Raw genomic sequence first — 15,059 nt, 5'->3', positions numbered from 1 at the left:
TCGATCTTGTGACATTCGCCCTTATTCCTGATAGAGCTTGAAATAATTGAAAAAGAGAGCGCGCGCGATGTCAAATTTCAAACGTCGAGCACCGACAGCACTGAAGCACATCGGACGAAAACCCAAGAACCAAAATTTTATTTGTGTTGTTTCAACAAGAATTTTCAGGAAAAGTTGTTGAATATTATGTTTGTGTGATTTCCAAACAAAAATGTCTGAGTCTACGCAAAATTCCACTATCGACCCGGAGGATACGATCAAGATTTTGGTTGCAAGCGATATCCATTTGGGATACAACGAGAAGGATGTGATTCGAGGTATGAAAATTTCAGCGCTTTGTTCTAAATTAAGGACTCAGTAACATTTTAACCAAATTCACTTGATTTTTTTTGTAAATCAAATCCATGTGTTTTAAAAATTAGGTAATAATCAAAAACATACATAGGTACCTATATGAATTCGTCATAGCAATACACATTGGAAACGAGTATGAGTCTTGATCATAGATGCTAAAATTCGTATTTATTTTGGCATTTTATACATTTTTGTAAAAAAGTACGAAGTCGATTTCCAATTTTCCAGGAGACGACAGCTTCATTGCATTCGAAGAAGTGCTGCAACATGCTCTGGAGAACGATGTAGATGCAATCATTCTTGGAGGCGACTTATTTCATATTGCCAATCCTTCTACGAACACGCTGAACAGATGCTCTCGACTGCTGAAAACCTACCTGTTGGGAGACAAACCCATCAAGTTGGAATTTCTGAGCGATCAGAATGAAAATTTCCTCGAATCGCTCAACAAAACCGTCAACTACGAGGATCCGAACATGAACATAGCTATTCCGGTGTTTTCCATCCATGGAAATCATGACGACCCTAGTGGGTTCGGGCGGATTAGTTCGCTGGACCTGCTGAGCACCAATGGTTATGTGAACTATTTCGGCAAATGGACCGATTTGACGAAAATTAATATTAGTCCCATTTTGCTGAAGAAGGGAGAGACCAAGATGGCACTGTACGGATTGAGCTATATTAGCGACGCCCGGTTGGCGAGGTTATTCAACGAAGCGAAAGTGTTTCTCGAAAAGCCGGAAGATGCCGGTTGGTTCAATGTAATGGTGGTGCATCAGAACAGAGCAGATCGGGGACCGAAGAATTATCTACCTGAGAAATCCTTACCAGGTGAGTAAAAAGACGAGTATTATTTAGCGCTTTTGATTCTTTTCATGTTAAATAAATCAACTGAAATCGAACACCAGGCTAAACAATTTGATTGATTATATTTTGCATAACTTGTGTGTAGCTCTCCAACCTTTAGTTTTTTAGCAGGAAAACAAAAGTTAGCACGGGATTAGGGATAGTGTGATAGAATAGACTAATAATATTTGCTCTTAATATTTCAGGTTTTCTGGATCTTGTAATTTGGGGACACGAACACGACTGCCGAATTATCCCGGAGGAGAACCCCAACAAGAAATTTTATGTAAGCCAGCCAGGTTCAACAGTAGCCACATCGCTAGCCGAAGGGGAAGCACTAGATAAGTGTTGTGGAATTTTAAGTATTCACAAAAGCTTGTTTCGACTTGATCCAATTCATTTGCAAACAGTACGGCCGTTCATATTTGAGTCGATCAACATGGCAGAGTACCATGACGAGCTAGGTTTGGACGAGGGCGACGTTCAGCAAAAGATGCAAAACTTTGCTGCCGAAAAAATCGAAGACATGATCAAGCGTGCTGAAGCAAAATTGACCGGCAACCAGAAGCAACCAAAAATGCCTTTAATTCGTTTGCGGCTTGAAATTATGGATATCGAGCAGCAGTTCAACGCCATACGGTTCGGACAGCAGTACACAGGCCGTGTGGCCAATCCGCAGGATATGATCGTGTTCAAGAAGAAAATCATCAAGGCAAAAGACGAACTGAAGCCTTTGGACAAGGATGCCCTACTGGAGGCGTATCAAAATCAGAGGGAAGCAACTGCAAACCGTGCCGAAGAGGTGGTCGACAGGTACTTCAAGGAAGCGGATGCAGATAAGCAGTTGGAACTGCTATATTCGAAAAGTATGAGTGAACTGACGAAGCGTATGGTCGATTACGAAGACGATGATGCAGCAGACAGTATAGTCAAGTTCTACGAGCGTCAAGTGCTGAACCACTTGGACGGGCAGGTGGTTTCCGAAGAAAACATCGATGAAATCCTCGAAGGATTTCGCTCGAAAGAGCGTGAGACTTACAACGATATGTTGAAAGTAAGTTGTATATTCACTTTCACTAAGGGTTAGGATTTATTTTGTCAAAGGTTTTGGTTCGGGAAGTCATAATATTGAACATGTTAATTCATTAAAATGAAGCAGACGTATTTTATTGGGATATTTTTCAAATCTTCTTTCTACTGTGGTCATCTTTAATACCTATGATCTTTATTTCAGATGTTGGATTCGCGCAACCAGAAAGGTCCGCCACCGAATGAAACTAGTCGATCATACGCTCACGACAGCGACGAAGATATTGATTATAAACCGAAAGCCAATTCTACTTCTCTTTTTGCGCCACCATCAACGACCACTACTCGTGGTGGGCGGGGTAGTCGCGGCGGTGGACGAGGATCACGATCTACCGCGACAGCTGCTACGGGTTCGAGAGGCCGTGGTAGAGGTAGGGGTAGAGGGGCGTCCAATAGTTCGGACAGTAAGATCGATTCTTTCCTAACTCACACGACTAAACCGGCGGCCAGCTCCCGTGCCAGCAGTCGTAACATTTCCAAGGTGGTGTATATATCAGATGAAGATGATGACGAATAGGCGGTGAATCGTACGTGTTAGCTCTCTGTACATTCCTTAAAGCTCGTATTGTTGAGCTGCATTTGAAATGTATTTTTTTTTTCATTCTGAAACAGTTTACACCAAGAAATTGGTCTGTATTCAAATAAAAGGTTCTGTTGATAATTTTGAAAACTGAATTGTTATTTGTGCTGAAAACAACTTTATAGAATTTTACTGAACAAAAAGAGAAAAATCAAGATTAATCCACCTAACGGTGATGATGCCTTTCTCATGCATTGTGAAACATATTGAAAAAATCACATAAGAATGGTCACGCTTCCACGGGTCTTCCGATGACAATCGACCGCTAGCTAAGGGTTTTGTACTTAGCTGGTAGTGCAGCCTGGGCACTGTTGTCCTTCTGACATCAGCTAGAGTGAGTGGGTGCGACCAAAGGGACCATCGTCCCTAACCCCTAATCCCAAGGCGTTAAGCGACCCGTGCCGAGGGGATGCATGGCCAGGGGGGGTGAAATAATGAGCTAGGCCTTTAACGGAGCCTGTGGGGTACCTGGGCACCCTCCACAGTAATTGTCCCCTACCACGTCATGCTGGGCTCTGGCGTGGTGGACCTCTTTTTTCCGAGAAACTCGTGGGATCAAAATGGAAAACCAAGTCAATTCTTCAATCCAGCTTTCCACGCTTGGTAATGGCGGCTCGTCGGTGTGAAAAAATCAATCGGTCACTGTACTGTTTGACACTAGCTGGAGGAAAGCTCATTGGCGTTCCTGGGTGAGGGGAAGGGAAAAAGGCCTTTTCGCCAGTGAGTTTTCCTCCAGCTAGTGTCAAAAAGTACAGTGACCGATTGATTTTTACACACCGACAAGCAGCCATTACCGAGCGTGGAAAGCTGGATTAGTGGTAATAGTGTAGGCGACAACCCCTTCACAAGAGGTGTGTTGTTCAGATCTCCGCCCAGGAGGCCAGAGGCAATAGACGGCAGCTCGGTGCGCAGCGCCAGCGTGGGCCACTTAACCCACGGTCGAATCGACTGAGGGCGTGCCAGCGAAGACGGTGGTGCTAAAGTCTACCCAGACTGAGGCTCAAGTATTCGCGGCCAAAACGCGGAGGGTTACTACCCCGAACAAGGGTAGTGGGGCTAGGAAGCTGAACCCCGGCCAGGTACCTCCAAAACCGGGGGAGGAAGGACCTAAAAAGGTCCGTCCACCCAGGAAAGACGGTGGTAAGAGGTTATAACCATATATAACGAGGTATACGGCCTGCAGGGACGCAGGTAGCATTGATTCGGCTATATGCAGCGGACGCCTCCAAGGTAGTCAAGTTCTTCTTCTTCTTCTTATTGGCATTACATCCCCACACTGGGACAGAGCCGCCTCGCAGCTTAGTTTAAGCGTGCTGCAAAATCACAGTGCAGGTAACGCAGCTAAACCTGAACCACTGTGATGCAGCCCTGCAACTGCTGCGTCAGACAGTTGCTGAATGGGGGACGGATATCGCCATCATAGCGGATCCTTACCGGGTACCCGCCAGGAACGGTAATTGGGACAACGGGGAAATACCCAGTCCAAGAGTTGGTGTCTTCGACACACGAGGGCTTCGTCATTGCCAAAGTCAACGGGATCTTCTTCTGCAGCTGCTATGCGCCTCCTTGATGGTCGATCGAGCAGTTCGATCCTATGCTGGATTGGTTGACAGGTAACTTGATGGGGCGTAGGCCGGTGGTGATAGCGGGGGACTTCAACGCTTGGGCCGTGGAATGGGGAAGCCGATCCACGAATCAACGGGGACAGATCCTGCTGGAATCACTGGCCATGTTGGATGTGGACTTGGCAATGTCGGTACCAAAAGTATCTACAGCTGAAACGGGGCCGAGTCGATTATCGACGTTACGTTCTGGAGCCCTGGCCGTACAAGTAGTTCGAACTGGAGGGAAGATAATGGCTACACTCACAGCGACCAACTGGCGGTTTGCTACAGTATTGACTATACCACCAGCATTCTGCGGACGGACGAAGGGGCGAGGCCTAGCCCTCGTATGTGGAAGACATCGTACTTCAACGACGAGGTGTTTAAGGAAACGCTCCGCTCCGAGCACAATACTCTCGGTCTGAGCGGCGAGCAGCTGGTAACAGTACTTTCGCGTGCATGCGATGCCACCATGCCTAGGAAAGTCCTCGGGAAAGTCCACCCTAGGAATGGGAGGCCACCGGCTTATTGGTGGACTCAAGCAATTACGAACCTTCGCTGCGCCTGCCTACGGGCACGGAGGCGGATGCAGCGAGCACGCACAGAAGACGTTCGTAGCTGCTAGAGCCGCTCTGAAGACTGAGATTAGATCAACCAAAAAAGCCTGCTTCGAGGGCCTGTGTCAAAGTGCCAACGCAAACCCATGGGGTGACTCCTATAGGGTCGTAATGGCCAAGACACGTGGGGCGATGGCCCCCACAGAGCGGTCTCCAGAGATGCTGGAGAGGATCATCGCGGGATCTTCCCACGTCATGACCCAAGTCCCTGGCCTCACTTTGTGGAGCTGCCAGGGGCCAGGGTGGCCGACGAGGGAAGAGTAACTGTGGCGGAACTTGCGGGGATTGCACAGTCCCTTACCCCTTAGTGTAGGTAAGACGCCAGGACCGGATGGTATTCCGAACCTGGCCATCAAAGCGGCCATTGCTGAGGCTCCCGAGATGTTCAGATCTGTCATGCAGAGATGCCTGGACGAGGGAGTCTTCCCTGAAGCATGGGAAAGGCAGAGCTTGGTCCTATTGCCAAAGGCGGGAAATTCCAAACCTGGCCATCAAAGTGGTCATTGTTGAGGCTCCCGAGATGTTCAGATCTGGCATGCAGAGATGCCTGGACCAGGGAGTCTTCCCTGAAGCATGGAAAAGACAGAGCTTGGTCCTATTGCCAAAGGTGGGAAAACCACCGGGAGATCGCGGCATCGATTAACCGGGCGGGTTCCGAGCCCGAGGACGGAAAGGGGTCCTCGTCAAGGCTGGGACAGGCGTAGGCACCGCGTCAGCAAGTCCCTCTGTGTGTTGGCGAATAGGCCCTATCGCAAAGAGATCAATTTGGGGTGCACGCGGCATCATCATTCTTGATACCAGCCGTGCAGAGGTAAGCAGGCGGTAAATCGACCCTTCCCGTGGTAAGGCCATCTGGAAAGCCGGCAATGTGCTGGCACGATACCATGGTGTTCTTCTAAAAAAGCGAGTCACGATGTTCGATGATGCATAAACGATAAAAGATGAAATATATTCGGCACAAACTGACTAGCTGATAGATATTTGGGTATTAGTCGAGTTGAAGTTTAAGGGATTATTTTCGGAGGCTTTTCTTTTATTCAGCATTGGCTGCTTTTATTCGCATATTAAATATACAGCCTAAGGCTAGAAGTTGAAGCTTTTAGCACCAAAATTGTTAGTTGGGGTGTTTGATTGTCTTCCCAAACCGAGAAAAAATACAGTACATCGCGAGTTAACCGAAACATTTGGTCGTATTCGATCCGGATTGAAGTGACGGTGCATAGTGTATGTGGGTTGACAAAAAATCCTACCGACTTGCCGAAAACAGTGATTCTGGCGCGTGTGTAGGAAGCTGGAAAATAATGAACCGGAGCGTCCGAAACAGATCGGCTTGCCGGTGTGACCAGTTGGTCAAAGTTACAGAAGAATAGCTTGGGAAAGAAGTGATTTCCTCGTGGAACGGTGATACGGATTGTGGCCTCGAGAGTCGTGTTAGAAAATAGGCGTGAATTCCTCCCCACGAATCACTGAAAAATCAGACGCCATTTTGTTCAAGTTTGAAAAAGTTGCTGGCGCTATTTTGTGAAGTGTTTTTTGCGTCATTTTGCACAGCTTGAAAAGGCCTTTGAAGGCTAGTGGTGGCCTTTCTAGGCTGTTCGTGGCAGAGAACAGACTACATGAGGAAATAGAGTGAAAGATATAGGAGTGAAGAAGTGACAAAAAAGTGTGCAACAAAGAAGCATGTTGCATAGGAAACACATTCAGTGACAGTCGAATGAATGAGTTCGTGGTGTAGTCGTCTGACTATGTCATTCTATGTTTTGAATATTCATGCGATGTTTGTCAAAATTCGGACCGAAGTTGCTTCATGAAGATGAATATTTTAAGCTCTGGCTATGACTAGTGACACTTTCCAGCAGTTGAAAGCACTGATCGATGAAGCAGAAAGGTGCATCAATTCATTAGAGTTTCACAGCATGAAAATGGAAAAGCTCTCTGAAGCCATTGTGATCACGTTGATTTCAGCGAAATTAGACACTCGGAAAATTTGGGAATCGAACGTGAAGCGGGGGCAACTCCCTACATATAAACAGCTGATCTCCGTCCTTCGCAACCAGCAACATGTCTTGGAGCGTTGCAAAAGTGTTAAAGGTATACAGAAAGCTCGTGCGCCACACGCGGCTGGTCGCTCTACTCAGATCAACAAAGTGCACACAACAGTGATCCAAAAGGGGAATCAATCTGTCCTGTTTGGGAGGATAAGCATCTAGTGCAAAACTGTGACTTATTCAAGCGCAGTGAAGGTTAGATTTGATAAGGCAAAGCAGCTTGGACTGTGTTTTCCTTGCCTTAAAAAAGGAGACCGTACAAGCGATTGTTCAGCGAAGATAAAGTGTCCGAAGTGCACTAAACGGCACAACGTATTGTTACATCCAGAGGAAAAGCGTGTACCAGAAAGGAAGGAAACGCCAATCCTTGATGGAGATGCTGGCGAATCCAAGGAAGGTGCACCGACAACAGTTGCAAAGTGTGTGATTCCATGCAAAGCTTCTGACCCACCTACACAAATGTTGTTAGCGACCGCAGTGGTGTATGTGTTCGACAGCCACGGTGATCAGCACAAGTGCCGTGTACTTTTGGACTTAGGAGCAATGGCAAACTTTGTGTAACAGAGTATGGCAGATTTACTGCGGCTTAGCAAGCGATGCGCGAACGTTCCTGTAATAGAAGTTAGCGGTATGCGCACTTTGGAGAAGTTCCAGGTGCATATGAAGGCAAGGTCGAGATTCTCAGAAGGTGAATCTTGCTTGGACTATCTGGTAGTGCCTCGTGTAACTGGGGCGCTTCCTATTCAGAAGGTGCAAATTGATGGATGGCCGCTACCTTCTTCTTCTTATTGGCATTACATCCCCACACTGGGACAGAGCCGCCTCGCAGCTTAGTGTTCATTGAGCACTTCCACAGTTATTAATTGCGAGGTTTCTAAGCCAGGTTACTGATGTGTTTGAATTCTGCGTGTATCGACATAACGCATTCTGATGTCGATGTTTAACGAATACCATCTGCGATGTTTTCGAATAACGTTAAGAGAAGAGAATTGATTATATGAAATGAATAAAGCTGATAGCTCAGTTTAGATTGAGTCCTCACGAAGATCAAACGTACTTTTTAATTATTCTTTAAATCACGGTGACAACAAGCCTTGTAGTAGATAGTTCAGTTTGGCGACGAGGAAAAGTGGAATCATCTTGAAGCGGCATTATAAACGAACAAAGACCTTTGGCTTCAATCCGGCGCGACGCCATCTCCTGCATGCGACAATCTACTGAAGTTTCGGAAGACGATCGACAAGTTGTTGCTCAATTGAAGGATAAGAAATCGGTATCCAGTTTCTTCTGTTCAGCTCCAGTCCTGTGGTAAGTTGTAGAATTATAGACAATTCTGCAATTAGAATGCAGGTGTGGTAAAAAAAAACAGGAATTAATATAATTCGGCAATTGGAGGCCATTTTGTAAGCTACTAAAGAACAAGAGATTGGTTTAAGCGTTGGATATTGTTACAAACAATAGAGCGAGAACAACAAAAGAAAAATTGTGAAACAAAACTATCTTTACATTGCATTTATTAAGAGTGTTTTCTTTATCTTTAATAGATTCAAAAGTGATTGTGTCCTGACAGCTATTGTTCGCCATCGCTGAAATTGGTTTAATGGTGTGAGTCACGACTGATTGGCTATTCCCCTGATACTAAATTTCGATCCGAGGGATTTCGAGTTCCGAGAGAGCGATTCCAAGCAGGTATCAGCGGCCCGATACGTCAACTGACGGCTCGTGTGTGGTTGATTGACCCCGAGTAGACCCCTCAAAGAATCGGCAAAGGCTGACGGAGTTTCTGGTGAGTTTTTACCTTGATTTCTATCGAAATGGAGACATTTTTTTGTGAACGCAATCTCTAATGATAATAAGTTGAACCAGGTATCAGTAAGCGAAATCAAAGCTAAATATAATGAGGTGTTTATTAAAGATTTCTCCAAACCTATTAAAGGATTTGAAGCTGATCTCATCCTAAAATCTGAAGCACCTATATTCAAGAAAGCTTATGGTGTGCCTTACCGCTTACGGGACAAAGTTATGGATTATTTGAATAAATTGGAAAATGAAAAAGTAATAACCCCTATAAAGACTAGTGAATGGGCTTCCCCAGTTATTGTAGTAATGAAAAAGAATAATAATATACGGTTAGTGATAGACTGTAAAGTTTCTGTGAATAAATTTATTATACCAAATACGTACCCACTACCTACTGCTCAAGATGTGTTTGCTGGTTTGGCTGGATGTAAGGTATTTTGCTCATTAGACCTTGAGGGCGCCTATACTCAATTAGCATTGTCAGAGAGATCAAAAAAATTCATGGTAATAAATACGATAAAAGGGCTTTATACGTATAATAGGCTTCCTCAAGGAGCCTCTTCCAGCGCAGCAATATTTCAACAAGTGATGGACCAAGTTCTAAATGGAATTGATAATGTAACCGTATACTTGGATGATGTTTTAATAGCTGGGACAGACATAGAGGATTGCAAAGAAAAACTAATTTTAGTTCTTGATAGGTTGAAAGATTATAACATTAAGGTCAATTGGGGTAAATGTAAATTTTTTGTTACTGAACTGGTTCATTTAGGGCACGTCTTAAGCGAGAAAGGGTTGAAACCTTGTCCTGAGAAAATCTCTACAATTGAAAAAGCTAATGCTCCCCGAAATGAGACAGAGCTTAAGTCCTTTTTAGGACTGATAAACTATTACCATAAATTTATCCCAAGGCTGTCTTCAAAGTTATACCATTTATATAAATTACTAAAAACTGGAGTCAAATTTATTTGGGACGATGATTGCAATACAGCCTTTGAAGAGAGTAAGCGAGCATTGCTACAGGCAATTTTTTTGGAATTTTATGATTCAAATAAACCTATTGTTATAGTCACCGATGCATCAGGATATGGTTTGGGAGGAGTAATGGCACACATAATTGACGGAATAGAGAAACCAATCTATTTTACATCCTTTTCACTAAACGCCGCTCAACGAAATTATCCAATCTTACATTTAGAAGCACTTGCCTTGGTTTGCACAGTCAAAAAATTTCATAAGTTTGTATTCGGAAAAAAATTCATTATATACACTGATCACAAGCCTCTAGTAGGCATTTTTGGCAAAGACGGGAAAAATTCTATTTACGCCACTAGACTGCAGCGATTTGTACTGGAACTTTCAATCTACGATTATGAAATACAATATAGGCCATCAAAGCGTATGGGAAACGCGGATTTTTGTTCACGTTTCCCTCTAGATAATAAAGTTCCTGATAAATTTGATGTGGATTTAATTAATAGCATAAACTTTGGCAAGGAATTTCCTATAGATTTCTCGTTGGTGGCCAAAGAAACAAAAGACGATGTTTTCTTGCAAAATGTTATTTTATTTATGACAAAGGGTTGGCCTGCAAGGATAAATAAGCAGTATATGGATGTGTTTGCAAATCAACGTGAATTGGAACTGGTGGATGAATGTCTATTATACCAAAATAGAGTAATAATACCTATTTCTTTGAAGGAAAATGTCCTAAAGCTGTTACATGCGAATCATGCTGGAATTGTTAAGATGAAACGTTTAGCAAGACAATGTGTTTATTGGTTCGGGATTAATGCCGACATTGAAAATTTTGTAGCAAAATGTCATGCTTGCAATAGTATGATGGTTATTCCTAAAACAAAAACTCAATCTAAATGGATACCTACCATAAAACCATTCAGCAGGATACATATTGACTTTTTTTATTTTCAACACCGTACGTATTTATTAGTGGTTGATAGTTACTCTAAATGGGTAGAAGTTGAATTAATGAAGAACGGAACAGACAGCTTTAAAGTTTTGAGGAAATTAATTGCCCTATTTGCAAGATATGGATTACCGGACGTATTAGTTTCAGATGGTGGGCCTCCTTTCAATGCTCAAGCCTTTGTTAGTTTCTTGAATAGACAGGGGATTAAAATTCTCAAAAGTCCTCCGTATAACCCTTCCAGTAACGGTCAAGCTGAAAGGTTGGTAAGAACCGTAAAGATGTATTGAAAAAGTTTCTAAATGATCCAGAATTTGCTGAATTGAATTTAGAGGACCAAATCAATTTGTTTCTATTCAATTACAGGAACAATTGTATCAGTATAGAAGGAAATTGTCCATCACGAATGATATTTAGCTACAAACCTAAAACTATATTAGACCTGCTAAACCCAAAGTCACAGTATAAAAGGAATTTAAATTTAGAAGCTATGCATGATAATGTAACTAATAATCAGAACAAAATCCCTATACTTGATGATAATTCAAAAAAAGGTGAGGAGAGTAATACTCCTGATCCCTTAGAAAATCTGACAGAGGGAGACGAAATATGGTATAAAAACCATAACCCACATAATATATCCAGATGGCTCAAAGCAAATTTCATTAAAAGGCGTTCTCGTAATACCTTTCAGGTACTAATTGGAAACGTGGTAACCACAGCTCATCGAGGGCAGCTACGCATCTGTAAACATGGGGAATCCTATGAAAGACCAAATGTTGTTTGCCGCCGGCAACAGCCGGAACCAGATGCCGTCGACGAGGAATTTCAAGGCTTTCCGGAGGAGGAAATCAGGCAAAGTAGAAAGCGAAAGATGAAGTTTGATGAAGCGATGCAAGAGGTTGAAAAGTCAACCGAAGACGCTCCGAGGCGTTTGAAAAGAATACGTCGACAAGTAAACGATGGTGACTTTGTATACCGTCATCGTTAAAGTGTTAATTGACCACGTTCTGAATTGTAATATTGTTTTTCTTTGAATTATGAATTCAATCGAGTTGTTATTATTATGTATGTATAGTTCTTAATCGTAAGTGAAAATAATCTTTATGAATTGACAGTCTTTCCATTCTTGAAAAGGGAAGAGCTGATGTGTTTGAATTCTGCGTGTATCGACATAACGCATTCTGATGTCGATGTTTAACGAATACCATCTGCGATGTTTTCGAATAACGTTAAGAGAAGAGAATTGATTATATGAAATGAATAAAGCTGATAGCTCAGTTTAGATTGAGTCCTCACGAAGATCAAACGTACTTTTTAATTATTCTTTAAATCACGGTGACAACAAGCCTTGTAGTAGATAGTTCAGTTACCATTTTTGCATTCGTATATCATGAGGCTAACACGATGATACTTTAATGCCCAGGGAAGTCGAGACAATTTCCAATACGAAAATTGTCTAGACCGGATGGCCGCTACCAGCAGGAGTAAATTTGGCAGATCCGGCGTTTTATGAACCATCCCGCATCGATATGCTATTCGGTGCTAAAGCGTTCTTCGACATGCTGCTTTCAGGTAAGATCAAAATGTCCCCTGAACTTCCTGTGCTACAAGAAAGCATGCTGGATGGTTAGTGTCTGGAAGAGTTTCGGGCTCAAGCGCATTGACAATGGTTCGACTACTTCGACTAGGTAATGACTACTCCTGATTTGGACGAGGATCTGGCGAACACCTTGAAGAAGCTTTGGTCGATTGATGATCAAACAATCGAGCCGAAGCACATTGATGACGATTGAACGACATTTCATGGATACTTTTGAGCGGGCTGTTGACGGAAGGTATATCGTTCGATTGCCGTTCCGGAAGGAACTTGGTGTACTCGGAAAATCACGTCAGCAAGCTGAAAAACGTTTCTACCAGCTTGAACAACGATTAGATCAAAACCCAGCACTGAAGAAGCAGTATACTGAGTATATCCAGGAGTATATTGAGCTTGGCCATTGCAGAGTGTTGGATGACGCTGAGGGTAAAATCAAATATACTCTATTACCTAATCTGCTTTATTTGGTAAAATCGAAGATGGATATTTCCTTCCGCATCACTGTGTACTACGCCCGGAAAGCTCGACTACGAAATTGAGAGTTGTCTTTGATGCCTCAGCCCGAAGCTCGACCGCACACTCGCTGAATGATCTGATGATGGTTGGGCCACCGGTGCAGGACACTCTATTTGAAATATTGCTGCGGTTTAGATTGCATAAGTATGCATTCACAGCTGATGTACCCAAGATGTACCGACAGGTACAAGTGAATAAAGATGACACAAAATTCCAGCGCATACTGTGGCGTGAAAATCGATCGAAGCCGTTGCAGGTGATAGAATTATCGACAGTAACGTACGGAACAGCTTCTGCTCCGTTCCTGGCTACCCGTGTTCTGAACCAACTTGCGACTGACGAGCTTTCCCAAGGCAAGCAAGGTGGCGTCAAAAAGCTTTTACGTAGATGATGTCCTTTCGGGTGCTGAAACTCTTGAAGAGGCAAAAGAGTTACAGATTGATTTAGTTGCGTTATTAGCTAAAGGAGGTTTTGCTTTACACAAGTGGTGTGCGAATGATCCGTCCTTGCTAGAAGACATCCCCATGGAACAACAAGCGAAACAACTGGACTTCATGAACCACGAAACCATCGACCCAATCATCATGACACTTGGACTTCTTTCGGATCCAGTTGAAGATAAATTCTTTTGCCTTTCTCGTATACAAAGTATACGTAAAGGCTATATGTTCGCTCCAAAAACGAACTTTTTATAGGAGGCCCGGAGACCCATAGTGTTATATACCGATCGACTCTTTTTTCGGGTAAAACCGCTTGATAAAGATCGTGATAGCTGGATAAAGCAAAAAGTGCTGTCAGAAATTGCTAAACTTTTTGACCCACTAGGATTGTTGGGTCCAACCGTCGTTTTGGCAAAAATGATTATGCAGGAGCTGTGGAGAAGTGGAATTGGATGGCATGAAGAGTTGCCACCCAAATTAATGGCCCAGTGGAAGAAGTTACGCAATGAACTAACAGAACTAGTAGACGTAGACATCAATATTCCAAGACGAGTGACTGTTGATAATGTGAATAGCTGGGAGATCTATGGGTTCGCAGATGCTTCCGTTAAGGCTTACGGCTGCTGCGTCTATTTGCGAAGTGTCAAGACAAATGATGCACCGGAAATGTTTTTGCTTTGCGGAAAATCTCGAGTCACCCCAATAAAGGAAGTGGATCGCAAATCGAAAGATGACAACAACCCATGTGAAATGACGATACCACGATTAGAATTGTGTGCAGCTCAATTTCTAGCGGAACAGGTAACAAAGGTAATCAAAGCTCTTGACGTCACTGTTGATCGAGTTATTCTGTGGTCCGATTCACAAATAGTGCTTAGCTGGCTACAGTTTATGAACCCTACCACCTCGATTTTTGTTCGTAACCGGGTGAACCAAATACGTGAATTGACGAGCAATTATGAATGGAAGTACGTGCCAACCAAGAACAATCCAGCGGATCATATATCGCGTGGTTTGTATCCCAAACAGTTAACGGAAAGTGATTTGTGGTGGAGGGGTCCAAACATGGAGAATGCTGGACCTGTTGTACCGCTCTGCGAAAAAAATAGTCCCGGATAGTAACCATGTGATGGATACGATCCTGAAATGTAGTAATTTTCGTAAATTGGAAAGAATATTCGGATACATACTGAGATTCATTGAAAACTGTAGAAAGAAAACTGTTCAACGACGAAGTGGAAAGCTCAACAGACTGGATTTTGACGCCGCACTACTAGCTATGGTGAAAGTAGTACAACAAGAAACTTTATCTGAGGAGATCAATTGTTTGAAAGCAGGAATAATGCTTAAAGGAAAACTGAATAAATTTAATCCTATAATAGAAACGGATAGTGGACTGCTGAGAGCGAGGCTGAGAGTTAATGGTCGATTGCGCAACTCTGATCTACCGTATAATCAACGTCACCCGATGATTCTCCCAGAAAAGCATCACCTCACCTAGTTGAGCATCGAGACTTTTCATCGTGAGCATCTTCATATTGGACAGAATGGGTTACTTGCTGTACTGCTGCGTTGCTTCTGGCCAATGAACGCAAAACGGGCAATACATCGAGTATTACGGCGGTGCGTAAAATGTTT

General features: G+C 43.4%; 1 protein-coding gene and 1 long non-coding RNA gene across 2 annotated transcripts; both read left to right on the top strand.

Moving 5' to 3' along the window:
- The first annotated feature begins 64 nt into the window (after positions 1-64).
- On the top strand, positions 65-2,964 carry LOC134222199 (double-strand break repair protein MRE11). The gene is made up of 4 exons (XM_062701342.1): positions 65-317; positions 583-1,185; positions 1,407-2,254; positions 2,435-2,964. Exons 1-4 carry the CDS (start codon positions 212-214, stop codon positions 2,804-2,806), a joined length of 1,929 nt encoding a protein of 642 aa, XP_062557326.1. The 5' UTR covers positions 65-211; the 3' UTR covers positions 2,807-2,964.
- Positions 2,965-7,939: 4,975 nt separating this feature from the next.
- On the top strand, positions 7,940-12,226 carry LOC134221321 (uncharacterized). Its single transcript, XR_009982320.1, has 3 exons — positions 7,940-8,446; positions 8,683-8,924; positions 11,560-12,226. It is a non-coding gene; the product is annotated as an uncharacterized LOC134221321 (long non-coding RNA).
- The last annotated feature ends 2,833 nt before the right edge of the window (positions 12,227-15,059 follow it).

This window comes from Armigeres subalbatus, chromosome 3 (assembly GCF_024139115.2).
Source record: "Armigeres subalbatus isolate Guangzhou_Male chromosome 3, GZ_Asu_2, whole genome shotgun sequence".
Classification (NCBI taxonomy): domain Eukaryota; kingdom Metazoa; phylum Arthropoda; class Insecta; order Diptera; family Culicidae; genus Armigeres; species Armigeres subalbatus.
Note: the sequence above shows the minus strand (reverse complement) of the source record. Positions and strands in the feature narration are given on the sequence as shown.

Bases quoted from the DNA above. Each gene is read 5' to 3' on its own strand.
- LOC134222199 (XM_062701342.1), top strand. From the start codon at position 212: ATGTCTGAGTCTACGCAAAATTCCACTATCGACCCGGAGGATACGATC. The intron at 318-582 runs GTATGAAAATTT...CCAATTTTCCAG, and splicing joins CGAGAAGGATGTGATTCGAG to GAGACGACAGCTTCATTGCA. The intron at 2,255-2,434 runs GTAAGTTGTATA...TCTTTATTTCAG, and splicing joins CTTACAACGATATGTTGAAA to ATGTTGGATTCGCGCAACCA.